The following is a 26,028-nucleotide window of genomic DNA, read 5'->3' as shown; positions in this document are numbered from 1 at the left end:
AATATTTGATCTTGTGTTCAACTTTTCTTATTCACATGACAATATTTTTTTTTGTAAGAATAGCAATAAGTTTAATCCCATTGGAGAAAAATAATTTGCTGATATGATTCCTTATTTTCTTATTAATTTTTTTACACCAAAGAAATATAAGTTTTTTCTATTTTTTATTTAATATAAATAAAAAGCAATAAGAATAAATATAAAAAAATTGATGATTTGAAATAAGAATAAGAAAGGTATCTCTCTAATTAAAACCATTTTATCTTATTAACATGCTCTATTTTTTTCTTATTATAATCTTTGTTTTTCAAACAACATCTTATTATAATCATAGAAGCAAGTTGAATTAAAAAAATTTATGATAACATTGACGTAAATGTATTAAAAAATATAAAAATAATATATCGCTTGCAAGTTGTCATAAGAAACTTTTTGAAAGTGCTACCAAACCCAGCTCGGCTTAACATGTGAATATAAAGACGACCTAGTCCAAGCTTCAAATCAAATCGAGTGAGAGTTTGACCCGGTTAGCCTAGTTGGTCAAAACTTGGTTTAACTAAAGAAAAAAATATTTAAGACAACATCATTCTAGCCTTTGTTTATATATATTGAGATGATAAATTCTTGGATCAGAGTTCAATTACAAAACTCGTGACTTGGATCACAAACCTAGTTATGTTTAATAACTTTATTTTTAATTTTTTTTTATCTTATCATATGATAATATAAATCAACAAGCATAAAGAAGCAACCAAATACAATTCTTAAAAATAAAGAACGCATTACGAAGGGATGTACGAAATAAATTATTTGCTAATGTTATAAAAAGAATATTATGACATTACTAAAAAAAAGTAAAAATCAAATGATATTTAATAAAATAATATCTAAAATATATTATTTATTTATTTAAATAAATTATAATTAAAGTTGAAGAAAAAAAAGGACAAAGCCTAAAAAGAGATCATGTGCCGAGGTCTTAGTAGGCCTCGACACCTAACTCATTAAAAAAAAACTCATTCGTGTAGGCCTGGAAAGCCAAACCCACACATCCAACCTTTTTTTTTCACAAAATAAATGAATGACGCATTGCTAACCTATTGTTTTTTTTTTTAAAAAAAAAGTAAATGACATGTCATTTACTTAACTAAATTCTAATTATTAGAGTGGTTAAGAAATTAAACCTTAGTTTTTTTAGTCCAAAAAAACCATTTACATTTATAAATATCTCTAGAATCTTAATAAACTAATTTTTTAACTCAAATATGCTAAATCAATTCAAAAACACAAAAAGAATGACCTCCCGACCTTTATCTTATTTTTATTATAAAATAAAAACTTAAAAACACCTCAAGTGCATTCTCTATATAATTTTAATATTTGGGAGTTTGAAAGATGCCTAAAATTTTAATAAACCAATTTTTTAACTCAAATATGCTAAATCAATTCAAAAACACAAAAAGAAAGACCTCCCAACCTTTATCTTATTTTTATTATAAAATAAAAACTTAAAAACACCTCAAGTGCATTCTCTATATAATTTTAATATTTGGGAGTTTGAAAGATGCCTAAAATCTTGAAGAAAACAAAAGGATTGAATAAAGTAATAGAATTTTTTTGAACCGTAATGATATAGTAGAACGCAATTTACTATTTTCTCTAAAGAAAAAAGAACTTACTAAATTCGAATTCAATAATAATATAATGAAAATATGCCCACCTCATAGCACAACAGTTGAACTCCAATTCATTTACTTCTTAATATTTTACAAAAATAAACAAATAAATGATGAATTAGAACAATACCTTCCTTCTTAGAGTTAGAGAGAGAGAGAGAGAGAGAGCAGTGCAGAATTATCATTTGTCAAGAAGTTTGGGCCAGTAGCAGCGCCGGGGACCAGGACTCTAAAACCAATGGTTACTGTCTGTGGTGAAAGCGCCGCCGAAATTGACCGTTGACGCAGGATAAACACTGAGGGACCGTTTGGGAACGCGGCTGCGGCCGCGTTCCCAAAAAATTTGAAAATTTTTTGTTTTTTTTTTTTTGCTAAAATTTAATATGGTTTGTACGTTTTGGATCGTTTTGATGTGCTGATGTCAAAAATGATTTTTAAAAAATGAAAAAACATCGTTGGCATGCATTTTGGCACGAAAAGTTATTTGAAAAGCACCCGCAACCACACTGCCAAACACGCTCTGAATCCCACCGTTCATGTGATAAATGATCCACACTTGTGTCACTTGAACGGAAGGCGGTGCAAACGTGATCTCTCAAAATTTAAATTTTTTTTAAAAAAATTAATATAATTTTTATATTTTAAATTATTTTGATGTGATAATATTAAAAATAATTTTTTAAAAAATAAAAAAATATCATTAGCATGTATTTTGATATAAAAAATTATTTAAAAAATAATTATTAGTACGCTGCCAAACACACTCAATTCCTCAAAAAAAAAAAAAAAAAAAGACAAAAACGTTAACAGAACTTATGAGAAGCTTGCCATCTTATACTTCAATGCTCTTCGCAGTCAATGGCTTTGAAATCATCGTATCCTGAAGTTTGAAGCCTTTTATTCATAAAACGATGAGAAAAACAGTGGAGAGAAAGTTCAACCTATTTTTAATCCAAGTAACTAACAATAAGGAGTTTTTCTGGGATTCAGTAAAAAGAAATTAATAAAATAATACAATGCAAACGATATTTAGAAAAATACCAAAATTTAAAAATTAGAATGTAATATTTAGTCATTTGCAAGTAACATGTATTATTTACAACTTTCTCGTATTGAAAAATTATTGAATACAAGATTTAATAAAAAAAATTCTAAAAATACATCGAAACTCTGATTATGATCACACTAATATAGTTGGAAAAATTTCAACGAGATGAACCCAACGAGATCAAAAAAAGCAACCAATAGTTATCAAAGGGATTCACACGAGCGACGACACCTTTGGACATCTCATATGACCTATTTTGTTCACCGTTTGAGACCTTCTTTGGTGTTATTGAGTTTGTCTTGTTGAGATCTTTCCAACAGTACCAGTGGTGTCGTCATCAGAGCTTTCGTGTGCTTTCAAAGTTATTTTATTTTTTTTCTCTCTCTTATCTCTTCACAAATTATAAAAATAAGACAGTAGAGATAAAAAAAAAACAAAGATAAAAACACTAGAGAAACATCAAAGCTCCAATTAGGGGTGAACAAAAAACCCAAAAAACCAATTAAACCGAGAAAACTAAAAAAAAATTAATCAAAAAAACCAAACTGAGAAAAAATAAATTAACCGATTAAAAAACCTAAAAGAATTTTCAACAGTACCAGTGGTGTCGTCATCAGAGTTTTCGTGAGCTTTCAAAGTTATTTTTTTATTATTATTTTTTCTCTCTCCTATCTCTTCACAAATTATAAAAATAAGATAGTAGAGATAAAAAAAAAAAAACAAAGAGAAAAACACTAGAGAAACATCAAAGCTCCAATTAGGGGTGAACAAAAAACCCGAAAAACCGATTAAACCGAGAAAACTAAAAAAAAATAATCAAAAAAACCAAACTGAGAAAAAATAAATTAACCGATTAAAAAACCTAAAAGAATTTTCAACAGTACCAGTGATGTCGTCATCAAAGTTTTCGTAGGCTTTCAAAGTTATTTTTTTATTATTATTTTTTCTCTCTCCTATCTCTTCACAAATTATAAAAATAAGACAGTAGAGATAAAAAAAAAAAACAAAGAGAAAAACACTAGAGAAACATCAAAGCTCCAATTAGGGGTGAACAAAAAACCCGAAAAACCGATTAAACCGAGAAAACTAAAAAACAATTAATCAAAAAAACCAAACTGAGAAAAAATAAATTAACCGATTAAAAAACCTAAAAGAATTTTCAACAGTACCAGTGGTGTCGTCATCAGAGTTTTCGTGGGCTTTCAAAGTTATTATTTTTTTTTTCTCTCTCCTATCTCTTCACGAATTATAAAAATAAGATAGTAGAGATAAAAAAAAAAACAAAGAGAAAAACACTAGAGAAACATCAAAGCTCCAATTAGGGGTGAACAAAAAACCCGAAAAACCGATTAAACCGAGAAAACTAAAAAAAAATTAATCAAAAAAACCAAACTGAGAAAAAATAAATTAACCGATTAAAAAACCTAAAAGAATTTTCAACAGTACCAGTGGTGTCGTCATCAGAGTTTTCGTGGGCTTTCAAAGTTATTTTTTTTTTATTTTTTCTCTCTCCTATCTCTTCACAAATTATAAAAATAAGATAGTAGAGATAAAAAAAAAAAAAAAAAACAAAGAGAAAAACACTAGAGAAACATCAAAGCTCCAATTAGGGGTGAACAAAAAACCCGAAAAACCGATTAAACCGAGAAAACTAAAAAAAAATTAATCAAAAAAACCAAACTGAGAAAAAATAAATTAACTGATTAAAAAACCTAAAAGAATTTTCAACAGTACCAGTGGTGTCGTCATCAGAGTTTTCATGGGCTTTCAAAGTTATTTTTTTATTATTATTTTTTTTCTCTCCTATCTCTTCACAAATTATAAAAATAAGATAGTAGAGATAAAAAAAAAAAAAACAAAGAGAAAAACACTAGAGAAACATCAAAGCTCCAATTAGGGGTGAACAAAAAACCCGAAAAACCGATTAAACCGAGAGAACTAAAAAAAATTAATCAAAAAAACCAAACTGAAAAAAAATAAATTAACCGATTAAAAAACCTAAAAAAATTTTCAACAGTACCAGTGGTGTCGTCATTAGAGTTTTCGTGTGCTTTCAAAGTTTTTTTTTTTTTTTTTTTCTCTCTCCTATCTCTTCACAAATTATAAAAATAAGATAGTAGAGATAATAAAAAAAAAACAAAGAGAAAAACACTAGAGAAACATCAAAGCTCCAATTAGGGGTGAATAAAAAACCCGAAAAACCGATTAAACCGAGAAAACTAAAAAAAAAATTAATCAAAAAAACCAAACTGAGAAAAAATAAATTAACCGATTAAAAAACTTAAAAGAATTTTCGGTTCGGTTCGGTTTTGATTTTAAATACCTAAAACCGATGGAACCGAAATAAACCAAACTAGTTTAACCATAACTCTAAAAAAAAAATAGTATAACTTTCTAAACCCTAAAGCAACAATCCCCCCCCCCCCCCCCCCCCCCCCCCCAAGCCTCCTTGCATTTTCTTTTCTATCAAGCTTTTTGACCACTGTGAAAAAGATCAATTTCAAATGATCCATTCCACTTGCACGCCTAGCATTTTTATTCACTGGGATCACCAGAACTAAACCTAGCGAGTCATGTTATGAGGCTAATTCTTTTTCTAAGTTGCAAGTTGCAACAAATTCATGAACTTCACCTTTTACTTTAATCAAGTTAAACTACATTCATGATTTGTCCATCTACTTATCTTTCAAAGAGAGCCTTTTGCTCTAGTTTTTATTTTTCTTGATATCTCGTGGATTTTTGATTTTTTCATTATGTTGTAATCTGTGGCTTTAGTTTTGCTTATATTGTAAATGGAACTTAATCATGTCTCATGTAAACTGGAACAAGTTCTTGAATAACAAAAACGAGATTTATTTTTAGATTTCACTGGTTTTTGAACAACAAAAACCAAATCAAAATTAGTTGATTTGAACCAATTTCAATTTTAAATTTTAATAAATAATAATTTTGATTTGGTTAATTTTTCTATGTAAAAATCAAATCGAGCAAAAAATATCACCCCTAGCTTCAATGACAATACTGTTACTATGATTGAAAAAATGTCGACTGGATAAGATTTATAGCACCAAAAAATCACAAATAATAAATATACTAATCACGCAATCCGTACAAAAATATAACTTGTAATTTTAAATTATGTTATTTTTTAAAATATTTGTTTTTTTTATGAATGTTATTTTATTTATTTAGTTTTTATTAGAATCCAAAAAACTCGACAATAATAAGATAAGGGAGAACTGTGATCAAATCAGATAAAAGAGAGAGAAAAGACAACTGCGATCAAACTCTTCGCCAGGGGAGTGATATTTATCATTTTGCAGAAGGTTCCATTCCATATTTCCATGCTTTGATCTTACTTCATAAAGAGCAACCATGTGCTCTGATCGAATTGACCAGAGCAAGCCGCCGGCTTCATCCCCTACTTCAAGGGGCCTACGCCATAGGCACAGCTGACCTTATCCCTTTGGATTTGTCTCTGGTATCAAGTGGGCTGATGCGGACATCTGCTTCTGCCGTGAAGCAACAAATACAGCAATTAAAAATCTGAAATGTAGTTTGCTATAAATTCTCTCAATTTCAAGATATACTTTGTTACCTTCAGTTTTCCTGATAAATTAAAAGGAAGAACCCTGGCAGAATAGAGCACTAACTCTTTGTTCATGCCAAGCTTGGTTGCTCTGCAGAATATGCAAATTGCCTTACTGGATGTTGGATGAAATTGCTTTTAGTTTCATGAAAATTTATTTTTTAATTTAAAATTATTTTAATATATTTTCAATTAAAAACATTGTGCTATCAATTGATACTCGGTGTTAATATTACAGTCACCTTATTAAAAAAAAAAAAAAAACTCATCTCCTCCATCTTCAGTTGAGCACAAGGATTCAGCATCTAACTAAACCATGGTAAATACGGTTGCATTCAAAATTTCATCAAACAATAAACAAATGAAAAATGAAACCGCTCATGTGAAATCTCAATTTTTCTCCTTGTTAGATACAAACAAGAAAAAACCTCATTCAGTAAATCTCCATCTCTACTTCCTCGTCAGAATTAAATATGGCCATAAGACAAAGGATGAAGATGAAATAAGGTAATATCGTAAATGCTGATGTATTGTTGAACAGATAGGAATTAAATTTCAGATATACCCTGGGAACAATTCTCCCATTTCTTCCCATGAGTAAAAACTCATTACACACTAGTTGTTATAATCTTCAATGTTCACCATTTCTACTTGATTAAAGAAGCCATATCCACAAGTTTAAGCCATCAGGAAAGACAGTTATCCACAGTTCCTGCATCAATTCTTGAAAAAGATGGGAAATCTCATATATATTCCCGTGTCTGTAGTTGCAACACCACTCACTGCAACATTAGTGCTACTCGTTAATCCCGTACACAGTTCGACTCTCTGAACCACGTTGCATTCACAAAAGTTTCCATGCTGCGGTCACAAGAAACGAGGAAAAAAGAATTAACAAGTCAACATATATATAGATATATGCGTTCACCGAAGGAAAGTATAATAACACGAACGGAAACAAAAGTAGAGAGAAATGGATCGATAGAGAACATGCCATACGTATCATCTTCCCACAAGTTAATACAGCTTCCTATAGTTCTGTGTTATTGCAGAGAAGGCAGGATGACTGATGCCACTAAAATACTTGTCAAATATGTTTTAATTGTTCCTAGCAATTCTGAATTTTCCTGGATTTATTTTGCACTAAATATATCCTCATACAGTATGAAAATGTGAACAAAGTGCAACACCATACAAAGTACAAACACATCTCAATTTTACTTGCCTTGTTAGAAGAGTAACACAAGCTTCAGATTTTTCCATTTACAAGACAAAATAGCCATCGCCTAACAAACTCTACCAATTACAGATTTGGAGGTGCCTTGAAGGCTAATCAGTACAGATTTTCACGCCTTAACTACACCCAACTACAAATAAAACATTGTCTTGTGGTTGCAGGACTAGACAAATAGGACAGCAAATTCTTCAGCAACTTGAAATTTGGTATTCAAACAATAGAAAAATATATGTATATATATATATAAGCAGTGAAAAGGTCAGAAATGGGATTATAACAGAGTCTCTTTGCATTTGAAAGATCCAAATTATATTTCCAAGATGAGATTCAAACAACTAGCAGAAGACATATTTATGATATTAACGAAAAATCACTCTTTGCCTCCATAACCATAGTCTCAAAATAACAATCACCCTAAATTAACTTAAACCTCACTCCTTGTATAGCATATATTCTTTAGTATCTAGCCAGCATACCAACGTTGAGTTCCAAATAGCAGCAACATATTAAATGGAAGATTGCAAGGTAAGCATCAAGAAAGCAGGTTGACCAGAATTGACAGATAAATGGGATGCAATGTTACATGATACAAAATGATAATGTGCTTTAGAGAATCAGTTCAAGAAATCCTGTCAATCTAAGCTTCAGCCGCGTGTGAGACTAAAGTTCAAAAAACGGAAAGAAGGAGGGGAATTGGCTGTATCCACGAAAACATCTTTTATCGTTTCAAAAATCCCAAAACAGAACTCAAAAGAATTATGGATAGTTCGACCTTATTGATCAAAATAAAGGCAAGGGTGTAAAGGAATTTCTTTTTTTTTAAAAAAAATGTCTCTCTTTGGGTTTTAATAATTCAATCAGCATAAACATTATAAATAAAAATCTGCAGAAGATGGCACATCCATATTCAATTTATCAATCTTCATGATCGCCAAAAACCTCCCAACCTCCACCAACCAACATATATTCAAGTCCAAAATAGCAAAGCAGAGCTACATGAGCTCTACAGGTGAATATTCTAGACACCCTTTCTCTTCACCAATCACGGCCTTACATAGAAAACAAACAGAGACAGAAAAAGAGAGATCCAAAAAAATACCAGCAAGGATACCCTTAAAAAGATTTCTTGAAATTAATGCATAAACAGACCAAAAAAAAAACAGAGCACACGAATCATAACAGACTAAACAGAACAAAACAGGGAATTCTCGAGTAATTACCAGGAATCTCCTTTCGAGGAGAAGAGGGAGGAGCCGTGGCGCAACAAAGAAGAGAGCGGCCCAGCATGGAGATAGTTGAGACAATCCCGGCAACATAAAACACCATGACCAATCCAAGAACCCAGGGCATCAACAGAAACCCAATAAAAAACGTCACCGATCCACATAGCATCAAAGTCAACGACATACCTAACAGCAACGACGCAAATCCTGCTGGCGTTATCTCCGGCAACCTCCTCCTCACCGGCGTGGTGGGCATCGGAATTTGATCGGAAAACGAGACCGGCGTTGGTGAACGGAGGAGATTTAATACTAACGCTGATAGCTCTTCAAACACGCGAGATTGTTGGTCTTGATTCTGTCTTCGCATCATATTTTCCGTTTCTTGATTTTATTTTATTTTTAAAGAAAATAATACCTCCAGAAATCTTTGAAAAGTTGACGACCTTGCTAATTATCTGTCTTGAAGACGTTGGAAGTTGAATAGATTTTAATGCTGGGCGTGATTTTGCTAAAATCGAGACAAGTGGATAAACACAGAAACTTTTATCTATTGGAGAAACGCTTATCAGAGAATTTTCATAACTTTTTTTTTTCTTCTTGTAACAGCTGAGGGTGAGTTATAGCAAGCAAAGATTTGTTTGTTTCTCGGGAAATTCTTGCATGGAAGTGAATAGAGGAGAAAGTGTTGGACGTGGCGATGGATGGAACTGTAAAATACAGTGTGGATGTTAGCAATTTTGTTTGAAGAAATTCTCAGTGCAAGAGTTTGGATTCAGAGATAATTTAGAGGCTTGGAAGGTGATGTATACGTGTACTTTATCCCTTTTCTTTGTGGATTGGGTTGCTTTGTCCATGAAGGAATCCTGCTTTATCACGTACTTTTTTATTTCATTAATTAAAACTTTGATGATGACACTGTCCTTATAATTATTTTTTAATTTCTCTTTCAATTTTACATAATATTTTTTTTATTTTTTAAATTTTATTTTTAACATTAAAATCATAAAAAATATTTAAAAATTAATTTTAAAAAAAAATTAATAAAAACCAAATTAAAACTCAATCCAATCAACTCAAATTGCAATCATACTGGAGGGTCAAGGACTGCTTCGCAAGTAATCCTATTATTCATTCAAAGATGACACGAGAGTGATAGGGCTACACGCTGGTGAAGGAGGTGTATACCACGCTATGTGGATTGGATTGGAGGCAACTTACGTGGAGTAAGATGACGTGGGACGTTATCAAGAAAGATATTCACGACCTCGTGTTCCTATTGTGCCATTGTTACAGCGCGTGGGTAGATTCCTATTATTCATTCAAAGATGACACGAGAGTGACATGGCTACACGCTGGTGAAGCGGGTGTATACCACGCTATGTGGATTGGATTGGAGGAAACTTACATGGAGTCAGATGACGCGGGACGTTATCTAGAAAGGATATTCACGACCTCGTGCTACTATTGTGCCATTGTTACAGCGCGTGGGTAAGTTCCCGGATTTGGTTTCAGTTACTTGTCGCGGATCAGTAGAGGATAAGTGCACGACACAGAAATAACTGATTATGTAGATTTTTTTCCCCGTAATTATTACAGTAAGATGCCGTCTTAAAAATGCTTTGACCGGAATCTCACGGTTTTCCAAACTATTTTTCAATAATTATAGAAAAATCAGAAATATCTCAAGGCTAATTGTTTGGTAATATGGAAACGGTAGTTTTTAAAATAATATTTTTTAAAAATATATTAAATTATGAAAAGATAAGATAGTTTTTTATGATTTATTTAATAAGAAGGAGTTTAAAAGTGTGATAGTGAATAATTTTTAAAGTATTTTTTACTTAAAAATATATTAAAATAATATTTTTATATTTTTTAAAAATTATTTTTAATTTTATTAAGTTAAAACGATTTAATACTATCAAAAAAATAATTTTAAATAAAAAAATCATAAATTTTTTATAAAACATTATTTGAAATACAATTTCAACTGCCTTCTAAATCTATTTGGTAATTAGTATTCACTACTAAATGAATAATATTTATTTTATTTTATTTTTGATAAACAATAGTGTATGTTGAGTGGCAAGATAAATTATTATAATACAATATTTTAATAATATTCATAAACCCTGGATATTAACATGTAAATGTTAAAAGTTGCAACTTCTTTTCGTACCACCCCCTCAACAACCCGTATATGTTTTTATTAAATACATATTTCTGTTGCAGTCTATATCTTTTAATTCCTATACATTCCATGGAATATTGAATACCATGGAGATAAATTGGAGTTGCCATGAAGGAAATAAACATTCAGAACAATAAGAACGTTCGCCAAGCTACCCTTCATGTCTTGTGTGTGTTTTAGTAAGAGTAATAACATATTGTTAAATATGGCTGTAATTATTTTTTAAAATATTTTTTATTTATAAATATATTAAAATAATATTTTTTTATTTTTTAAAAATTATTTTTGATATTAGTGCATCAAAATGATCTAAAAACACCAAAAAAATTATTTGAAGTAAAGAAAAAAAATAAAAAATTTAATTTTTTTTAAAAATACTTTTAAAACACAAAAATAAACAAGGCTACAGGCCAGGCAATAATGTGCTGGTTGCACATATAAAATTGCATTTTTTTTATATTGATAGTGTAGTAATGTTTGTTTTTTAAAATATTTTTTATTTTAAAATATATTAAAATAAAAATTTTTTAAATTATTTTTGATATCAGTACTTCAAAATAATATAAAAATATTTAAAATAATTTAAAGGAAAAAAAATAAATAAAATTTAAACTTTTTTAAAAATACTTTTTATGGTTAGATGTTCTTCTCCTTTTTCTTCTCATCACCATTTTTTGTCTTCATCATTCATTTAACTCAGCTTGAAAGACATTAGGAATTAAACCTGGGGCCGTGAATGGTGGTCATTAAGGAGATCTCCGAAGTCAACACAACGAAAGGACTAGCCAACCACTTCATTCATGGCTTGTTTCTCCCATGTGTTCGGAATGGGCTCCAGCAGGAATAGAATATAGAAATACACACACATCTATATAATAAGTGATAGGACATTAATTATAGCAGAAGGGAGAAAGCATCAGTGAAATTGTATAAAAAATATAGAAAAAAGGTTTTGCAGGTGTAAAATATGCTTCTTATCGAGTTTTAAATAGTAAATCCACGTTCAGACTAATGCATTGACTACAAGATAACTTTTTCTATGACTAGTCGTAAAAAAAACGAAGCTTGAATGAATACATTAGTACATTAATTCAAGGCTGCTTTATTTTAGTTTTGTTTGCTTTTAACAGGCGATAACAAGCATGGCTTTGTAGGATTTTGTTGTGCTTGAACTTCAGAATCTTACGTTATTTTCATCGATCGCTATGATAATTCATTATAATTAGTTTTCTGAGTTCATACAAGATAAGATACGTGTTGAATGTTTTATGTCCAATTTATTACCAATGAAGAATGAGACGGGAGTAAGTACAATTCCACGAGTAGCTGAGGGCACTAGCTTGATCTCAGGTTACAAACATGTTCTCCGTGTTATTAGTTGTGTTGTTTTTTTTAAGAATAAATTTGAACCTATTTTTTAATTAAAATTTGATTTTTTTATTTTAAATTGTTTTTTAATTGTTTTGATGTGTTAATATAAAAAATAAAATAGTAAAATAAAAAAATCAAATTTTAATATTTTTCTAAAAAAAACACATTAAAAAGCAAACACTTTTACACTTACCATTACCATTCTATAAAAAAAAAACCTTTTATCAACAAAGTTTTCGTCATAATATTACTGTCCCGCCTCACCAACTACATCAATTTTTAAAGTTATCTCGTGTAATTTTATAAAAAGAAAAGGAAAAAAAATAGTTGCAGCATGCTTAAGATGGAATATTTAAAAATTCCGGTAGACCAACCCAGAAACACACGGTAGGAATGAGAAAAAAAATTAAAAAATCAATTAAATTAAAAAAATTAGAAAAAAAATAATTAAAAAAGCTGAATCGAAAAAAAAATGATTAAACTAATTAAAATTTTGAAAAAACTGACCGGTTCAGTTTTGGTTTTATAAGCAAAAAACCGAAAATATCAAACCAAATCAAAACCGAAAAAACCAAGCCAAACCGAAAAAAACCGTATCAAAATTCAAAAAACCAAGCCAAAACAGAGAAAACCGAGCCAAACCTGTCTGAACTGGTTTTTACTCTAAAAAATCAAACCGAATCTAAACCAGTCGGTTTGATCCAGTTTTGATTTTTTAAAATAAAATTTTAATTTAATTATTTTTTTAAATAAAAATCAAATCAAACCCATAATAATAACTCCTAACACACTACCTTGCCTGTCGCCATCATCATTATCGAGAAAGAAATGAAAAATGTTCCACGCCAAATCACGTGGGTGTGTGTGTAGATTCCAAGAGAGAAAAAAGAAAGTAGGTCTGTATCATAAAAAGTATAAATGATTTAGGCATGAATTATGAGACAAGGATGCCTCAACAGCACTCACACGCCTAAGAAGGAATTATTAAAGCCCCGATTTCATTGCATATACTTGATTTGTGGTCGGCTATCGATTTGAATATACGTATTATATATAGCGGTTGATGGCACACAATTTTTTTTTTTTAATAATTTATTATCATTTTGGCCAGCTTTGTCGGTAAATGTCAATCCCCTTAAATAATAAGATAAGATTTCAAAATCTTTATTTAAAGGATATAATATCTAATAACTGGAGATACAGAAGTAAGAGAATTATATCTGTAAATCATATTTGAAAGAATCAGACCCTTTTTGTAGCAAAAAGATGAGAAAAATCCCATCCATATAAAAGAAAATAAGAGAAATTAAAAAGGAAAAATAAGCTGGTGACAATCTAAAATGTTGCCAACTAATTATTCACTGAATGATGCATCTCAACAATCTCATTGTTGAGATAAGGGGGATTGATACGGATAACATTTCTCCTCTCACAGGCCAATAAATAAATAAATAAATAAACTCTAAATTCAACATCAATCTTCGGCAAAAATTAAAACAAAATTCTAATTTCTTCCCACATATATAGTTAGCAACTTAGCCTTTATATAAATAAAAAAATAAATACGAATTAGAAATAAAAAAAAAATCAAATTCATAAGAGAGACACTATCCCATGTGAATTAAATTAACCCTCAATCAGGAAGGTAGAATAAAGAAATATTTATTTTTATATTTTAAAAAAAATAATTTTTTTATTTTAAAATAATTTTTTTTAATGTTTACAAATTATTTTAATATACTAATATTAAAAATAATTTTTTAAAATAATAAATATGTTTTTAATAATAAATAAAAATTACTTTAATAAATAACTGTACCAACAGTCAGTTCAAAAGGGCCGAACAAAGCAAAGGGTGGAAAAGCCCACCTGCTACAAGTCTGTCTTCAGCAACATTTACTCAACGTGTAAGTGGAGGGTTGGGGTGTCACGCATTTGCCTTGCTACAAGGCATCCATTCGGTGATTAAGCGACATGTCTCCTCTTGGTTTTACCCTAATTAGCTCAAATCAAAATGCTTGAAGTGTTGTCAGCTGTTACCTTTCTTCACAAAGAATCAAGAAAGATGCCACAAAATACTTGTTTCTTATGTCTCAATTTGCACATCACACGGCTAGTTGCTTTGCTTCTTTGCACATAATCAGTAAGTGCTCAAGTGCTAAAACTCTCAACTATTTTCCCTTGATTCGAACACGTTTATTTTTCTATTGAAAGCAGACATCTTGACTAAAATGTTTGATCAGTCTAGCATATGCTTAGGTAGCCTGGAAATCACTTGTCATCAAACTGCAATTACTACCTTAAAAGTTAGATGTATACATACACCTTTTGGTGCTGCTTCTTTTTTCCTTTTTTAATGTCTGAACTTTTTGTACTTGTGTGATGTCTAAGTACAACAGTTCGAATATAAATCCTCTGCATCTTGTAAATTAAAAAATTCCATAAATCAAACATGCATGGGAAGTATGAAATTTGAAAAAAATATATAAAATTCCCGGGCTAATTCCCCACTGAATCCGAAATTTGGAAAACCCTTTCATTGATAATATGAAAAAATCACAGGAGGCTTAGATTCAGGCAATTGGGTGGGCATAGATTAGAGACGGGGGGAGGAAATAGGAAGGGTAGTCTATGTCCGTGAGCTTGTTCTTCTAGATTACTCCTAATGAGTTTTATTTATACACTTACGTGTATTTTTAAATATTTCGATGAATTTGTCAAGCATCTTTTCAAAGATAATCCAATTCTCCGCATGTTTCCATATGAATATTTAGTGCAAGCTCCTCAAGCTCATTTATTTATATATACTCTTACAATGAATGTCAACAGCAGGCCATAATAGAACAATGAGTCACTGACGGAAAAATAAGCTTTTGATTTGTTGTAAATGCTTGGAACAAGAGTTAAGATGCCTGGTCGTCTGGAGGAAACTTATGCACATAGGCTCAGATAAGATAGAGAACAGAGGCATAAACAGTGGAAATGCAACTTTGGCAGCAAGACAATGAAGGTAAATGCAGGCTACTAGTACATGCACGTGAGATCAAAGAGGTAACTACTAGAGTGTCTGCCATTGTGGCGCACCTCCAGCGGTAAGTTGTCACACATGCAGTGCTGCCTTACTATTTAAGCAAACACAGTGTTGTTTGTTGTGGAGGATGACCCAAAGGGTGATCCACCTTGCCGTTATAAATTTCACCACCATTCTTCATTGCTACAATCTGCAAGTACTACAATCAACCCAAAAAAATCCAATATGCACTTGCTGAAAGAGCTAATGGAAATAGGCTACTTGTAATTTGTATACAAGAGTGAGTTTCTGGATTATACACTACCTGTTTCTGTAGCAGTTGGTTTTCCTCTTTCAGCATCTTTTCCTGTTGAGAGCAAAAGGCATTCTTCAGAAAAATTAAAGGTACGTATTTATGTTTTACCAAATAAATAAATAAAAAAGAAAGAAATCTGCTTCTGATATTACTTCATTCATGATGAATTGCAAACAAGCATACAGCAGCACCTGAGCACACGGCACCAAAGAAAACAGCAGAAAGCAGGCATGGTTTTTTTTTTCTCCCTATTGTGGCCTGCGTTGTATTAATAATTACTGGCTGTCCTCCTTTGTGACGTTTACTTTAGTATATTTCTTTCTTTTATTCAAATTAATCCATCAGTTTAGACCTGATGATGTTCCTCGATAAGAATGCTGTCAGAACAGCACAGCACAGTTGGTAGAGACTATGCTAATCAGACAATACCAGGGAGAACTCAGGCGGCCCAAACTAGATCATCTCACCATAAGATAAACCACAAACTAATCTTCCATGATAAAGTGCAAAGATTCAAAGTATTTAACAAAAGAGTTTTTAGTCAAAAGCTTCTCATGGAGCTTGCATGATTAGCGAGCCTTATTTTGATGTCAATTTTGGTATTGACATCCCTAGGGAAGTCTTTTACAGGCAGTAGCGAAGACTTGCGAATTGATCATGCCTAACAATTGAAAGAGCCCTGGCATATCATTAACGAAGCAAAGTTGTGTTGACATGATGTGACCATTTTAGCAGCTATACAATGCAGGATGCATAGAACAGGCAGGCTTTCTTAGTTATGAGCAAGGTGTTTCGGAGGCTCCAAATTCTGGAAGCTTCTGGTGGTCCTTTGTATCAGAATGCTATTTAGGTCAAAATTAGAGCTGCTAGAGAAAAACGAGGATCCTAAGCTCATGATGTCATGCTGTGTCCATGAAGGATTCATGCATTGATTGCAAACAGAAACATGGATATTGCATGGATGTTTTCAAAGCTCACTTTTGGTGTTGGTGGTCGACTTTTAGAGTAAATTTCGGGCAAAATGATGAGGAATTATGTTCATTTCTACTGGTTCAAGCATCTATCATCAAGTGAACCAAATATGGTCCAGTGGATTATAATTTTTCTGTTTCGAACGAAAAGATCCTAATTCATGTTCTAGATCAGGTATTGAAGGATAAAGCTTGATTACAAAAAGGCATGGTTTGGTGGGAATTATTGGGGCATGATTTTCCTTTCCCAGGGTTTCCAATATAGAGTTTTAAAACGTGGAATGGAGTGACATGAAACATAGAACAGGGTAATATGTTACTCAGAATGACATTCACCAAGTAACACTGAAGCAGTAATAACCCGACACACTTGCATACCTTGTCCTGGAGAGACTTCACCGACTCCAGCATCAGTTGCATCTGAAACCAAGTAAAAAAAATGATGAAAAGAGCAGTAGTGAGACTTTACGAGGTAGCATTGTGCAGGTGAATGAATGTGCCCAGAAATACAAATATACACTAGGTCTAAAATCCTAGAACAGAAAACAAACTAGTAATCGTGCAACAGATAGTGGACTGAAGATAGTGTATGTCAAAGTTGAAATCAGACAAACTTTCATCTAGTTCTTCCACTCAAGGTAGCTAGTTGGACATGTAAAAACGCTCATGAGTACTATTGCTGGAACTGGGGCTTGTGGATGCTTCCTGGATTTCTCACCTTAAATTCAAAGAGATGGATTGCTTGTATTGGATCCCTAGGTCCATTATTTTTTACAGGGAAACGTTGTTTATGAGCAATTTCTAAAGAACTCATCTAATTTCGGCGATGCTTAGACTGAAGTGGTTAACCGTAGCCTGGGAAATCTATTGAAGAGTTTAGAAGGAGAGGAACCAAAAAAAATGGGACTTAGCTTTGCTACAAGGAAGTTCGCCTATAACAAGTCTAGAAATCAAACTACTTAGACGAGCCCATTTGAGGTTGTGTGGACAGAAACTTTCTGGTGTGCTTGAGTTAGCATCTCTTTTTTGTATTGAACACTTGATGTTCAGACTGAAGATATGATAAATTATCTACTTGGAGTGCACAAATAGGCCAAGAAAGCTATTTCAGATAGTAATGCCAAGTATAAAGCCTAAGTAGATATTCATTGTAGAAAGGTTTTCTTTAAGGCAGGCGACTTTGTTTGAGCAATACTTATTAGTGACAGATTTACCGTGAGAGATTACTATAAACTCAAGGAAAGGAAGATTGGTCTATTGCAGAAGATCAATGACAATGACACAATGCATATAGACTCTCTCCCTAGTCGGTCGAAAACTTTTGGTGTGTTTAATGTGCATCATTAGTCTCTGTACTTGATGGATGACTATAATTTAAAAATGAGTTTTTTCCAACTCATGGATGCTGATGTTGGCAAGTTCATAGAATTTGAGAGTTTTAAATAATCACCTATGGATATGCTACTAGTGGATCGTGCAGAAAGATTAGCAGATTCGTTTACGGATCAAAGATACTAAAATATAGTTATGGTTATTTTTTAAAATATTTTTCATTTAGAAATATATCAAAATAATATTTTTTTATTTTTTAAAAATTATTTTTGATATCAACGCATCAAAATAATCTAAAAAAACCAAAAAATATTAATTTAAAGCAAAGAAAAAAATTAAAAAATTTTAATTTTTTTTAAAAACGTTTTTGAAATACAAAAACAAATAGGTTCGACCTAAAAAAAGTATGGCACAAGTAAACTTATTACTTTCGATTCAATCATTGAGTCAAGATTTAAATTTTATCTTACATGTCTAGTTTTATAAAAGAATAACTCACTTCAACTAATTAATTGAGCCTTAAAAACTTTTAAATTAGATTTGAAAGTCTATTTATTTTTTAATTTTTAGCCTACTTTCCAATTTTATGTCTTTTATTTTTAACTTAGTATTCTTATTTATCTACCTTATATACGATTGGTTTCCGATGCATATGTAAACTTCTTGAACAGATCAAATTAGAGAAAAATATCTAAAAATAAAATTCAAATTAGTGTATAACCCTTTTCATTAACAATTTAATCTTTCTTTACTTGCTTTCTTCTTGTATTTTATTTTCCATAAACGTGACACCCTAAGCGACGATCAAATCCAGAAATGCAGAGTTCATCAAGTAGAAAATGGTGCAAATACCAAGGAAGACAATCTGATATCCAAATGCTTGTCCAGAGGAAACGTATTTAAAATGGCAAAGGACAAAAGAGATACAGTTGACCTTTCTAGCTCTGACATATGTTAGTGCAGCATCAAGCTGTGTCGCTTGTTGCACAAACTCACTCAAGGTCTGCTCCCCAGGACATGAACCTTCAAGTTTCCTGTTGACAGAATACAGGTCAATAGATGATTTGAACTTTTATGTAAACCAAGTGTATGGAAAGTTGTACGAGATACCTTTGAGGTATTTGCAGTATCTCCGCAGCTGATTTCAAATTTGCGTATTTACCAAAGTATACCTGCTTAGGAAATAGGTGATGTTTAGCAGTTGGTTCCATACTACAAGGAAATATCAATTAGAAAAGTAGAAGAATATTGCTAGGTCAAAAACTAGGAATACCAGGCCATAAATTTATTTTTACTCTCCAAGGTTTTTGCTAGTGCAAGTACCAATAAATCTAAATGACACAAGGGTCGCATACCTCTGAATCATTAGCACCTTTAGATGAAGTAGCCATCACTTCAGAATGACTCTTGTAACGCTCGAGGATTTTGGCTATACTGAATTGCATAACAAGGGGACAGACAGCCTTGGTAACTAAAATCAAATCTTTAAATAAATAATATAGTTATAATGGAAATTTACATCTAGCAAGATGGCAAAATGTGTCAGGGTGAAGTAAATTAACACCTCAACAGGATCAATGCGATGGGATAAGATAGTGACCAAATAGAGCGACCTGTAACTTTTTTGTTTTAGTTTGATTTTTCCGATTTTTTCTAAATTTTGCAGTGTAGATAAAACCTTAGTATACTAACTAATTGTTTGCCATTCTTTGAGTTTGTTTTGAAAGATAGAAGTTGTTTTTTAAAATGTTTTATTTTACTTGAAAATACATCAAAATGATATATATATTAAAACAATAATAATAATAATGAAAAAAATGTAATCCAGCCTCTAATTAAAAAAAAGGACACTAAATTTCTTTTTTAAAAAATATTAATTCTTAAAAAAAGTGTTATTTTCTAGGATGTAATTTAAAATATAGGTTATTGTCTTACATTAATTTTTAACTCTTTTGAACAAACATTAGCAATATTAGAAAGGAAATTTTTATTAAAAAACTATGTATTATATTTTTATTCATAAATTTACAAAGACGTTTGTACTGTAAGTTCTAATAATCAAAATAACACTGAAGTAATTGATTTAAAAATAAAAAAATAAATTCTCACATCACAAATAAGTTTCCTTTAACTATAATGGTATAAGAGCGTCAAAGATGAAAAAAGAGAAAAAGAACTATTTTCTTTCAACAATGAAAACTTACCTCTCCATAAGGGTTATATATATATATATATATATATATATAAAAATAGAGGAAACAATTATTTTTTTTAGTAACTCTTTTAAATATTCGAACCAGATCCATCTTTCATGGATAGAACAGGTTTAATCCAATAACCAACAATTATTAATTTAAATTCATGCCATGTATAATTTAAAAAAACATTAATAGTAAGTAAAGTTTTTTTAATAGTTATTATATTTTAAAAGACAATCTCCTTTAAGTCCAATATTTACTTAAGCGGTTAAAAATCATTTATATTGTTCAAAAGCAAACAAATTAATTTGATTATTATTATTATAAAGATACATATAAAATCACTTGAAAATAAAACATGTTAATATAATAAAAAAATAAAATTTATCCCTTTATAAATTAAAAAAAGAAGTAACTAGTTGATTAAAGCTTGTACTTTTTGTTTCTCGGTAACCAATTTTTCATGAAGACTGGGTTATGCTAATGTTTGATTACGAAGATCTTGACAGACACCGCAGGACAGACAGACGGGAGTGTTGACACTACATTGCAGAACAATTACCAGGAGTACTATTATGTGTGGTTATAAATTTATAATCCATGAATGAGAGGTTTTTGGCATTATCCAATCTAATTTAATTCTCATGGGCAAACTGGCGTGCAAACATTCGTTGTCAAAAAAAACTTATAGGATCCACAAGATCATATCATATCTGTACAATCAGAAAGCAATGATTGAGTGATGCACTAGAGCCAGTATAGATAAATAAATAACAAACAAGTTCCGCTGCCAGATTTTATTTCATTTTTTTCTCCGGATCAAAGCATGTATCAAAGGGCCTTGGATTGCCCCATCAACGGCAGACCGTCAGATTTCTTCAAGGTGAGTCAAGGACTCAGGTAAGTATGCCCACTGCCCCCCTACTTGTTCACATTAATTCTCATCACAGAGTCTATCAGCAAGTATCTGTGGTCTAAGCCTAGGCCAATCAACAAGTGTGAAAAAGCCCCAAATGTTCAAGCAATCAACCACGGATAGTATGCAGATGACATCATTCTCATGGGGGAAGCGAGCGAGTCTGAGGCAAGATTTAACCAGTGAAAGTAGCAGTAGCAGTGGAAGGGGCAAGAATTTTCTTCTTTGTGGAGTCAACTCATCTTCCCCTAAGCGGAACACATGGTCTACAGGGTCCCAAAATCTTGAAGCAACTCTTTCAGAGTTAATTTCTGAGGAGACCCGAACACTATGCAGCCCAAGACTAAAGATATGGTCACGGCCACTCCGGCATCAGGCCAGTATGAAGATCGGTCAGCAATACAGTCTCGACCTTTTTCTTCCCCTATTATAACTTCTAAATGGCTTTGTCATAGGGATAAAAACTTAAAAGCTTTGGCAGAAACATTGTTCGATAGCTCTTCTAAGAAACCAACTTAAACTATAAAAGCCAATCTGTCCAAACTATCTGTGAGAGACTCCAACTGCTCGGATAAAAAAATGAAAACCATGGAGAAAACAATGTGGATAGGAACAATATTATTGTTTTTGCTTCTTTTTTCCGCCTCTCAAACAGAAAAACCATTATACTAACTCCTTAAGGTAAAATGGTATTTGTACAAGGATTCTTTTGCAATTTTAAGATTGAACAAGGACAATATAATATTTCATCTATTTTTTAATCGGTAAAATGACTAAATATTATTAAAAACAAAATCTATAAGCATAGTGAGACTTTTTATATTTTCACTAGTAAAATGGCATACTTATCCTTGAAAAAAATTTCTTTAATTAACATGCAGGAGTTTTTTAGTCTTTTTCCTTTTTGAAAGCACATTTAAAATACCTAATTACCCTTAAAAGGAAAATATTTGGGCCAAGAGCATGTTTGTCATTAAGCTATGAGTTTCTTGTTATTATTAGGTACAATAAATAGCAATTTGATATTTTTACAAATAAAAAATATTAATATAAATAAAAAATGGCACCAAAGTATTAGCCATCCAGCCGCATTAAGACTACGCGTGCGGCTGATTTCAGCAGCTATAAACACCTTTCAAGTTTCAACGGTAGTGATCGAATCACTCGGCAGCCCTCCTTCCCTCAAGCAGACTAATTGGCAGAGGACATTGAGTTTGCAATTTCAGAGCATTGGAGTGGCATATGGAAATATCGAAACATCTCCACTTTACGTTATATGTAAGCACTTTCACCGAGGGTATTAACCATGACCCAGACATTCTTGGGTATTGTCCCTAATAATCTACACCATTGTGCTGGTGCCTATGCTTAAGTACGTCTTCATTGTTCTGTGGGTCAACGACAACGGTGATGGTAAGCTAACCAAAATTTAATTAATTGTTAAGAAGATTCCCAAATCATTGAAGTTGAATCTTGTCTGCTTGACTATATATACAAGTCTAAACTTTTGTGTAGGGTTTTCTGACATGATCTTTATCGTCATCCGTCTCAGTCACAGTTTATGATAAAACGACCATATTCATATTGGAACACTGTTTATATAGTTCATTTCCTCAGAAAATTAGATGGACACAGGTTGATGGTGGGCTTTTCATGGAAATTAATGAGAAGTGTGAATTTGAACTTCATTTACAGTATTTCCGTCACCTGATATACTAAAGGAATGGAAAACAGAATGCACATGATTATGTGAAGCATGCCATATATATGTTTTTTGTGCAGATTTCGATTAATGAATCAATGTCCTATGATATAACATGGTTGTCTGGGTTAATTTTCATGCATCTCGACTAATTCCACATATCTTAAAGCTAACAACTATATAAATTTCTAGTGACCCTGAAAAGGATAATATTTTTTTTTATTATATAGACATGTGCTGATAGTTTATAGGTCTCCTTGGTATTTTCTTTTTTGTTTCTTCTCAAAAAATCATTTTTAGCGTGAAATAAAAATCAAATCAAACCAAAAAATAAATTAATATGTCTTATTGTCTATGCAGAAAGATTTTTATAAATGAGTACTACAGATGATATGTATAATATATATATTACTAGTCTTCCCTTGCTAACATTTTACTGATATTTTTTGTTGTGCTTCAAAATAAACGGTTGTCCTTCAAAATAAACGGTTGTTTTTAAATATATAATTATACAAGAAGCTAGGGGATGAAATTATTACCAAAAACAATTATACAAGCAAGGGGATGGATACTTCTTTCATAATTTGTTTTTACACGTGTTTCTGTTAAGTAATTGTAGATTCTCACGTGTGGTGAACATACTTTTGATTCGGTGTTGATGATTTTTTTCCCCTATTATTTCTTAAATCCTTGATTTCCACGTGTTCCCACTAAATTTTTAATATAACCACTGAATTTATTTTTCCTTTGAATTTGATCATTTTGTGTCAATTGATGTTATTAAGAATCCTAATAGTGACACCCACTCGTACAAAAATATTGTATTAGAAATCTATAATTAAAGAGATAGTCCGCACAAAGATGCTACAAATTCATGATAGCATAACCATACAAATGATATTTGTGGTGGAGAATATTTTTTTTAATGAGATGTAAACTCGGGGATGAATTTCTTTCAACTCAAAGATATTAATGTAGGAGCTTTTTATTAGAAAATATATATTTTTCTTAGTTGATTTTGTATTTTCCTGATTTTATTTTTCTATCATGTATTATTAAGCTTTCATAGATTTTTTTTTTCTATTTGAAGAAAATAGATTTCCTAGTTTATTTTTTCTATTCAATATTATTAAGGTTTTCTAATTTTTCCTATATAAAAAGCTGTAATAATTTTTTAACAAATGAAATATTAATAAATAAAATTAAGTATTTTAAGAATCTTCCAAATAATTATGGTGTTTCTATTCTGGTTTTGCCTAATAACATACTTCATTATTATCCTTTATTCCCGTATGCATAACTTACCATGTGTGGAATAGTTTACACGCGCAACTTATCAAAACTGTGTATTAATTCTCAATTAATTTGTCGAACCTAGTTAGAATCTCAAATCTTCTTTTCCTACTCGTTATTCCTTAATGAGGAGTATTTTTGAAGATATAAAATCTAAACTTGTTGATCACGTACATTCTATTAGTTTTAAAAATGAAAAACTGGCAGGCACAAACTCCTAAAATAGAAGGATATATATGTGGAGCTATTTCTCCTAAATTCTCAGCTTATATTGAAACTATTTGTGTGAATAAAAGATTATAAGCTTAATGAAAAGACTAATTTAATCACTCAAATGTATTAGAATGTAAGGGCATATATGTTAATCAAATTATAAGCTTCGGGCAAGAAGTTTAATTTTTTATATATAGTATGGAGACGCGCATGCAGCAAATACAAGACTCGCAAGGATTTTCCTTTCAAAGAAAGGAAAGTTCATCATGTGCAAGCCGTGACGGCTAGCGTGAAAGGCAAAGAAGAAACTAAGAATCCAAATCTATCTACCCGTTGATTCATCATTCATCAATTAAACAGGGCATCAACAACAGTAAACATCTCGCTTAACAGAATGTAATCGATCGGCAAATTAAATTACTAAAGAACATAGAGAATTCATGTTGCATTGTAAACATGGAAAAAAATTTGGAAAAAGAGGACAAAAAAATCTATAGTGATCTGACGTTAAGAGTCTATCAACTATATAAATCACTATTTGATTAATGTACTCAGTGTTTAGAGGGGAAGAGGAGTAATGATAGCACCAAATCCCTAGAAAATTAACAAATTAAAGCAAACAAATCAACAAGCTATTTATGTGCAAGGACAAAACTAAAACAATGTAATTATGTGTATTAATAGGAAATCAAGGGACCTAAGAATGAAGTTTTAATAAACAACAGACTTTTTTAAAATTAAAAAAAAAAACTTGAAGCTCATGAACAAATTTCAGACATGATTCGGAGAAAAATTGAAAGTTCGAAAAGAGTTTGGTACCTGCCAACGCTAGAGAATTCATAGAGCTTGCCTCCATTTGAGAAGGTGAGGAGAGCTACTTGGACGTCACAAAGAACAGAGAGTTCGTGAGCTTTCTTAATCAATCCATTTCTCCTCTTTGAGAAAGTAACTTGGCGACTGCTCTTGTTTTCGATTCGTTTTAGCTCTACTTTCTTACGACCCATTCTCTCTGCCTATCTATCTATCTCGATCGATCCAGATGTTCTGACCTAATTTCTTTCCTGATTTTGCAATGTAACCTTTCCTCAAGTGAAGACAAATAAAAAGTTACCAGTCGATTAGTAAGAGCTCGTTTAAAAACATGACGATTATGGCGTGGATGCAGGTTCACTCGGTTCTTAAACCAAAAATATTTGATGCTTGTAGTTTGGTAAAACGGATGCAATCATAACTACATCCACGTTTCCAAACATGCTAACAAAAAACAAAAACAAAAAAGAAGAAGAAAATGGAATGGATGTTCAGATTTTTACCAGCAAGAAAGTAGAGGCTCTTCCTCAAGTCGGTCAATGTGAGGCCAAATATCCGAATTGTCCGCCACGGTTTATAACTGCATGTATGGATGTCTCTCCTCTCCTTGTGGCGGCTTATGCTCTCTCTTTTTGATGCAATACGTTGTTTTCTTTTTTCCTTTTTTTTTTTTTTTAGAAATATGGAGCATAAGAAAGACCCTTGATTGATAAGTGCACTATATAATAAGCAAGTAGGTAAAAACAATAATTTAAATTTGTTTTTTTCAAGAAGAGATTTGTTCTTCTTTTTCTTTTTTTGGTTCAAGGCTCTCTTTAATTAAGTATCAAATAAAAATAATAATAAAATTTATTAAGTAGAAAAATAAAAGACATGGGGTTTTAACTGTAGAGCCGGCACTGTTCACATACAAAACATTATGGACGTAATGT

At 31.4% G+C, this 26,028-nt stretch overlaps 2 protein-coding genes and 1 long non-coding RNA gene across 7 annotated transcripts; 1 reads left to right on the top strand and 2 right to left on the bottom strand.

Annotated features, from left to right (window-relative positions):
* Positions 1 to 6,805: 6,805 nt before the first annotated feature.
* Positions 6,806 to 9,621, bottom strand: LOC133680937 (uncharacterized). The gene is made up of 2 exons (XM_062103987.1): positions 8,771 to 9,621; positions 6,806 to 7,174 (listed from the first exon to the last, which is right to left on the bottom strand). The coding sequence occupies exons 1-2, from the start codon at positions 9,141 to 9,143 to the stop codon at positions 7,158 to 7,160; spliced, it is 390 nt and encodes a 129-aa protein (XP_061959971.1). The 5' UTR covers positions 9,144 to 9,621; the 3' UTR covers positions 6,806 to 7,157.
* Positions 9,622 to 14,185: 4,564 nt separating this feature from the next.
* On the top strand, positions 14,186 to 16,014 carry LOC133680814 (uncharacterized). The gene is made up of 2 exons (XR_009836387.1): positions 14,186 to 14,478; positions 15,165 to 16,014. It is a non-coding gene; the product is annotated as an uncharacterized LOC133680814 (long non-coding RNA).
* On the bottom strand, positions 15,105 to 25,764 carry LOC133680813 (MADS-box protein FLOWERING LOCUS C-like). Of its 5 annotated transcripts, none has more exons than XM_062103810.1 (8): positions 25,600 to 25,764; positions 25,106 to 25,365; positions 19,320 to 19,398; positions 19,075 to 19,136; positions 18,817 to 18,998; positions 17,011 to 17,052; positions 15,671 to 15,712; positions 15,105 to 15,565 (listed from the first exon to the last, which is right to left on the bottom strand). In XM_062103810.1, exons 2-8 carry the CDS (start codon positions 25,288 to 25,290, stop codon positions 15,531 to 15,533), a joined length of 627 nt encoding a protein of 208 aa, XP_061959794.1. In that variant the 5' UTR covers positions 25,291 to 25,365; positions 25,600 to 25,764; the 3' UTR covers positions 15,105 to 15,530. The 5 variants fall into 5 exon arrangements, with proteins under 5 accessions (XP_061959794.1, XP_061959797.1, XP_061959796.1 ...); XM_062103813.1 differs by having other exon boundaries at positions 15,105 to 15,556; positions 25,600 to 25,763; XM_062103812.1 differs by having other exon boundaries at positions 18,899 to 18,998; positions 25,600 to 25,759.
* Between the last annotated feature and the right edge of the window lie 264 nt (positions 25,765 to 26,028).

This window comes from Populus nigra, chromosome 1 (genome assembly GCF_951802175.1).
Source record: "Populus nigra chromosome 1, ddPopNigr1.1, whole genome shotgun sequence".
Taxonomy (NCBI): domain Eukaryota; kingdom Viridiplantae; phylum Streptophyta; class Magnoliopsida; order Malpighiales; family Salicaceae; genus Populus; species Populus nigra.
The sequence above is the reverse complement of the archived record's forward strand: the minus strand, read 5'-3'. Positions and strand labels throughout refer to the sequence as shown.

Excerpts from the sequence above, each read along its gene's own strand:
- LOC133680937 (XM_062103987.1), bottom strand. The coding sequence starts at position 9,143 with ATGATGCGAAGACAGAATCAAGACCAACAATCTCGCGTGTTTGAAGAG.
- LOC133680813 (XM_062103810.1), bottom strand. The coding sequence starts at position 25,290 with ATGGGTCGTAAGAAAGTAGAGCTAAAACGAATCGAAAACAAGAGCAGT. Across the intron at positions 19,137-19,319 it reads AAGGTGCTAATGATTCAGAG|GTATACTTTGGTAAATACGC; the intron begins GTATGCGACCCT and ends TTTCCTAAGCAG. Across the intron at positions 18,999-19,074 it reads ATACTGCAAATACCTCAAAG|GAAACTTGAAGGTTCATGTC; the intron begins GTATCTCGTACA and ends TTCTGTCAACAG.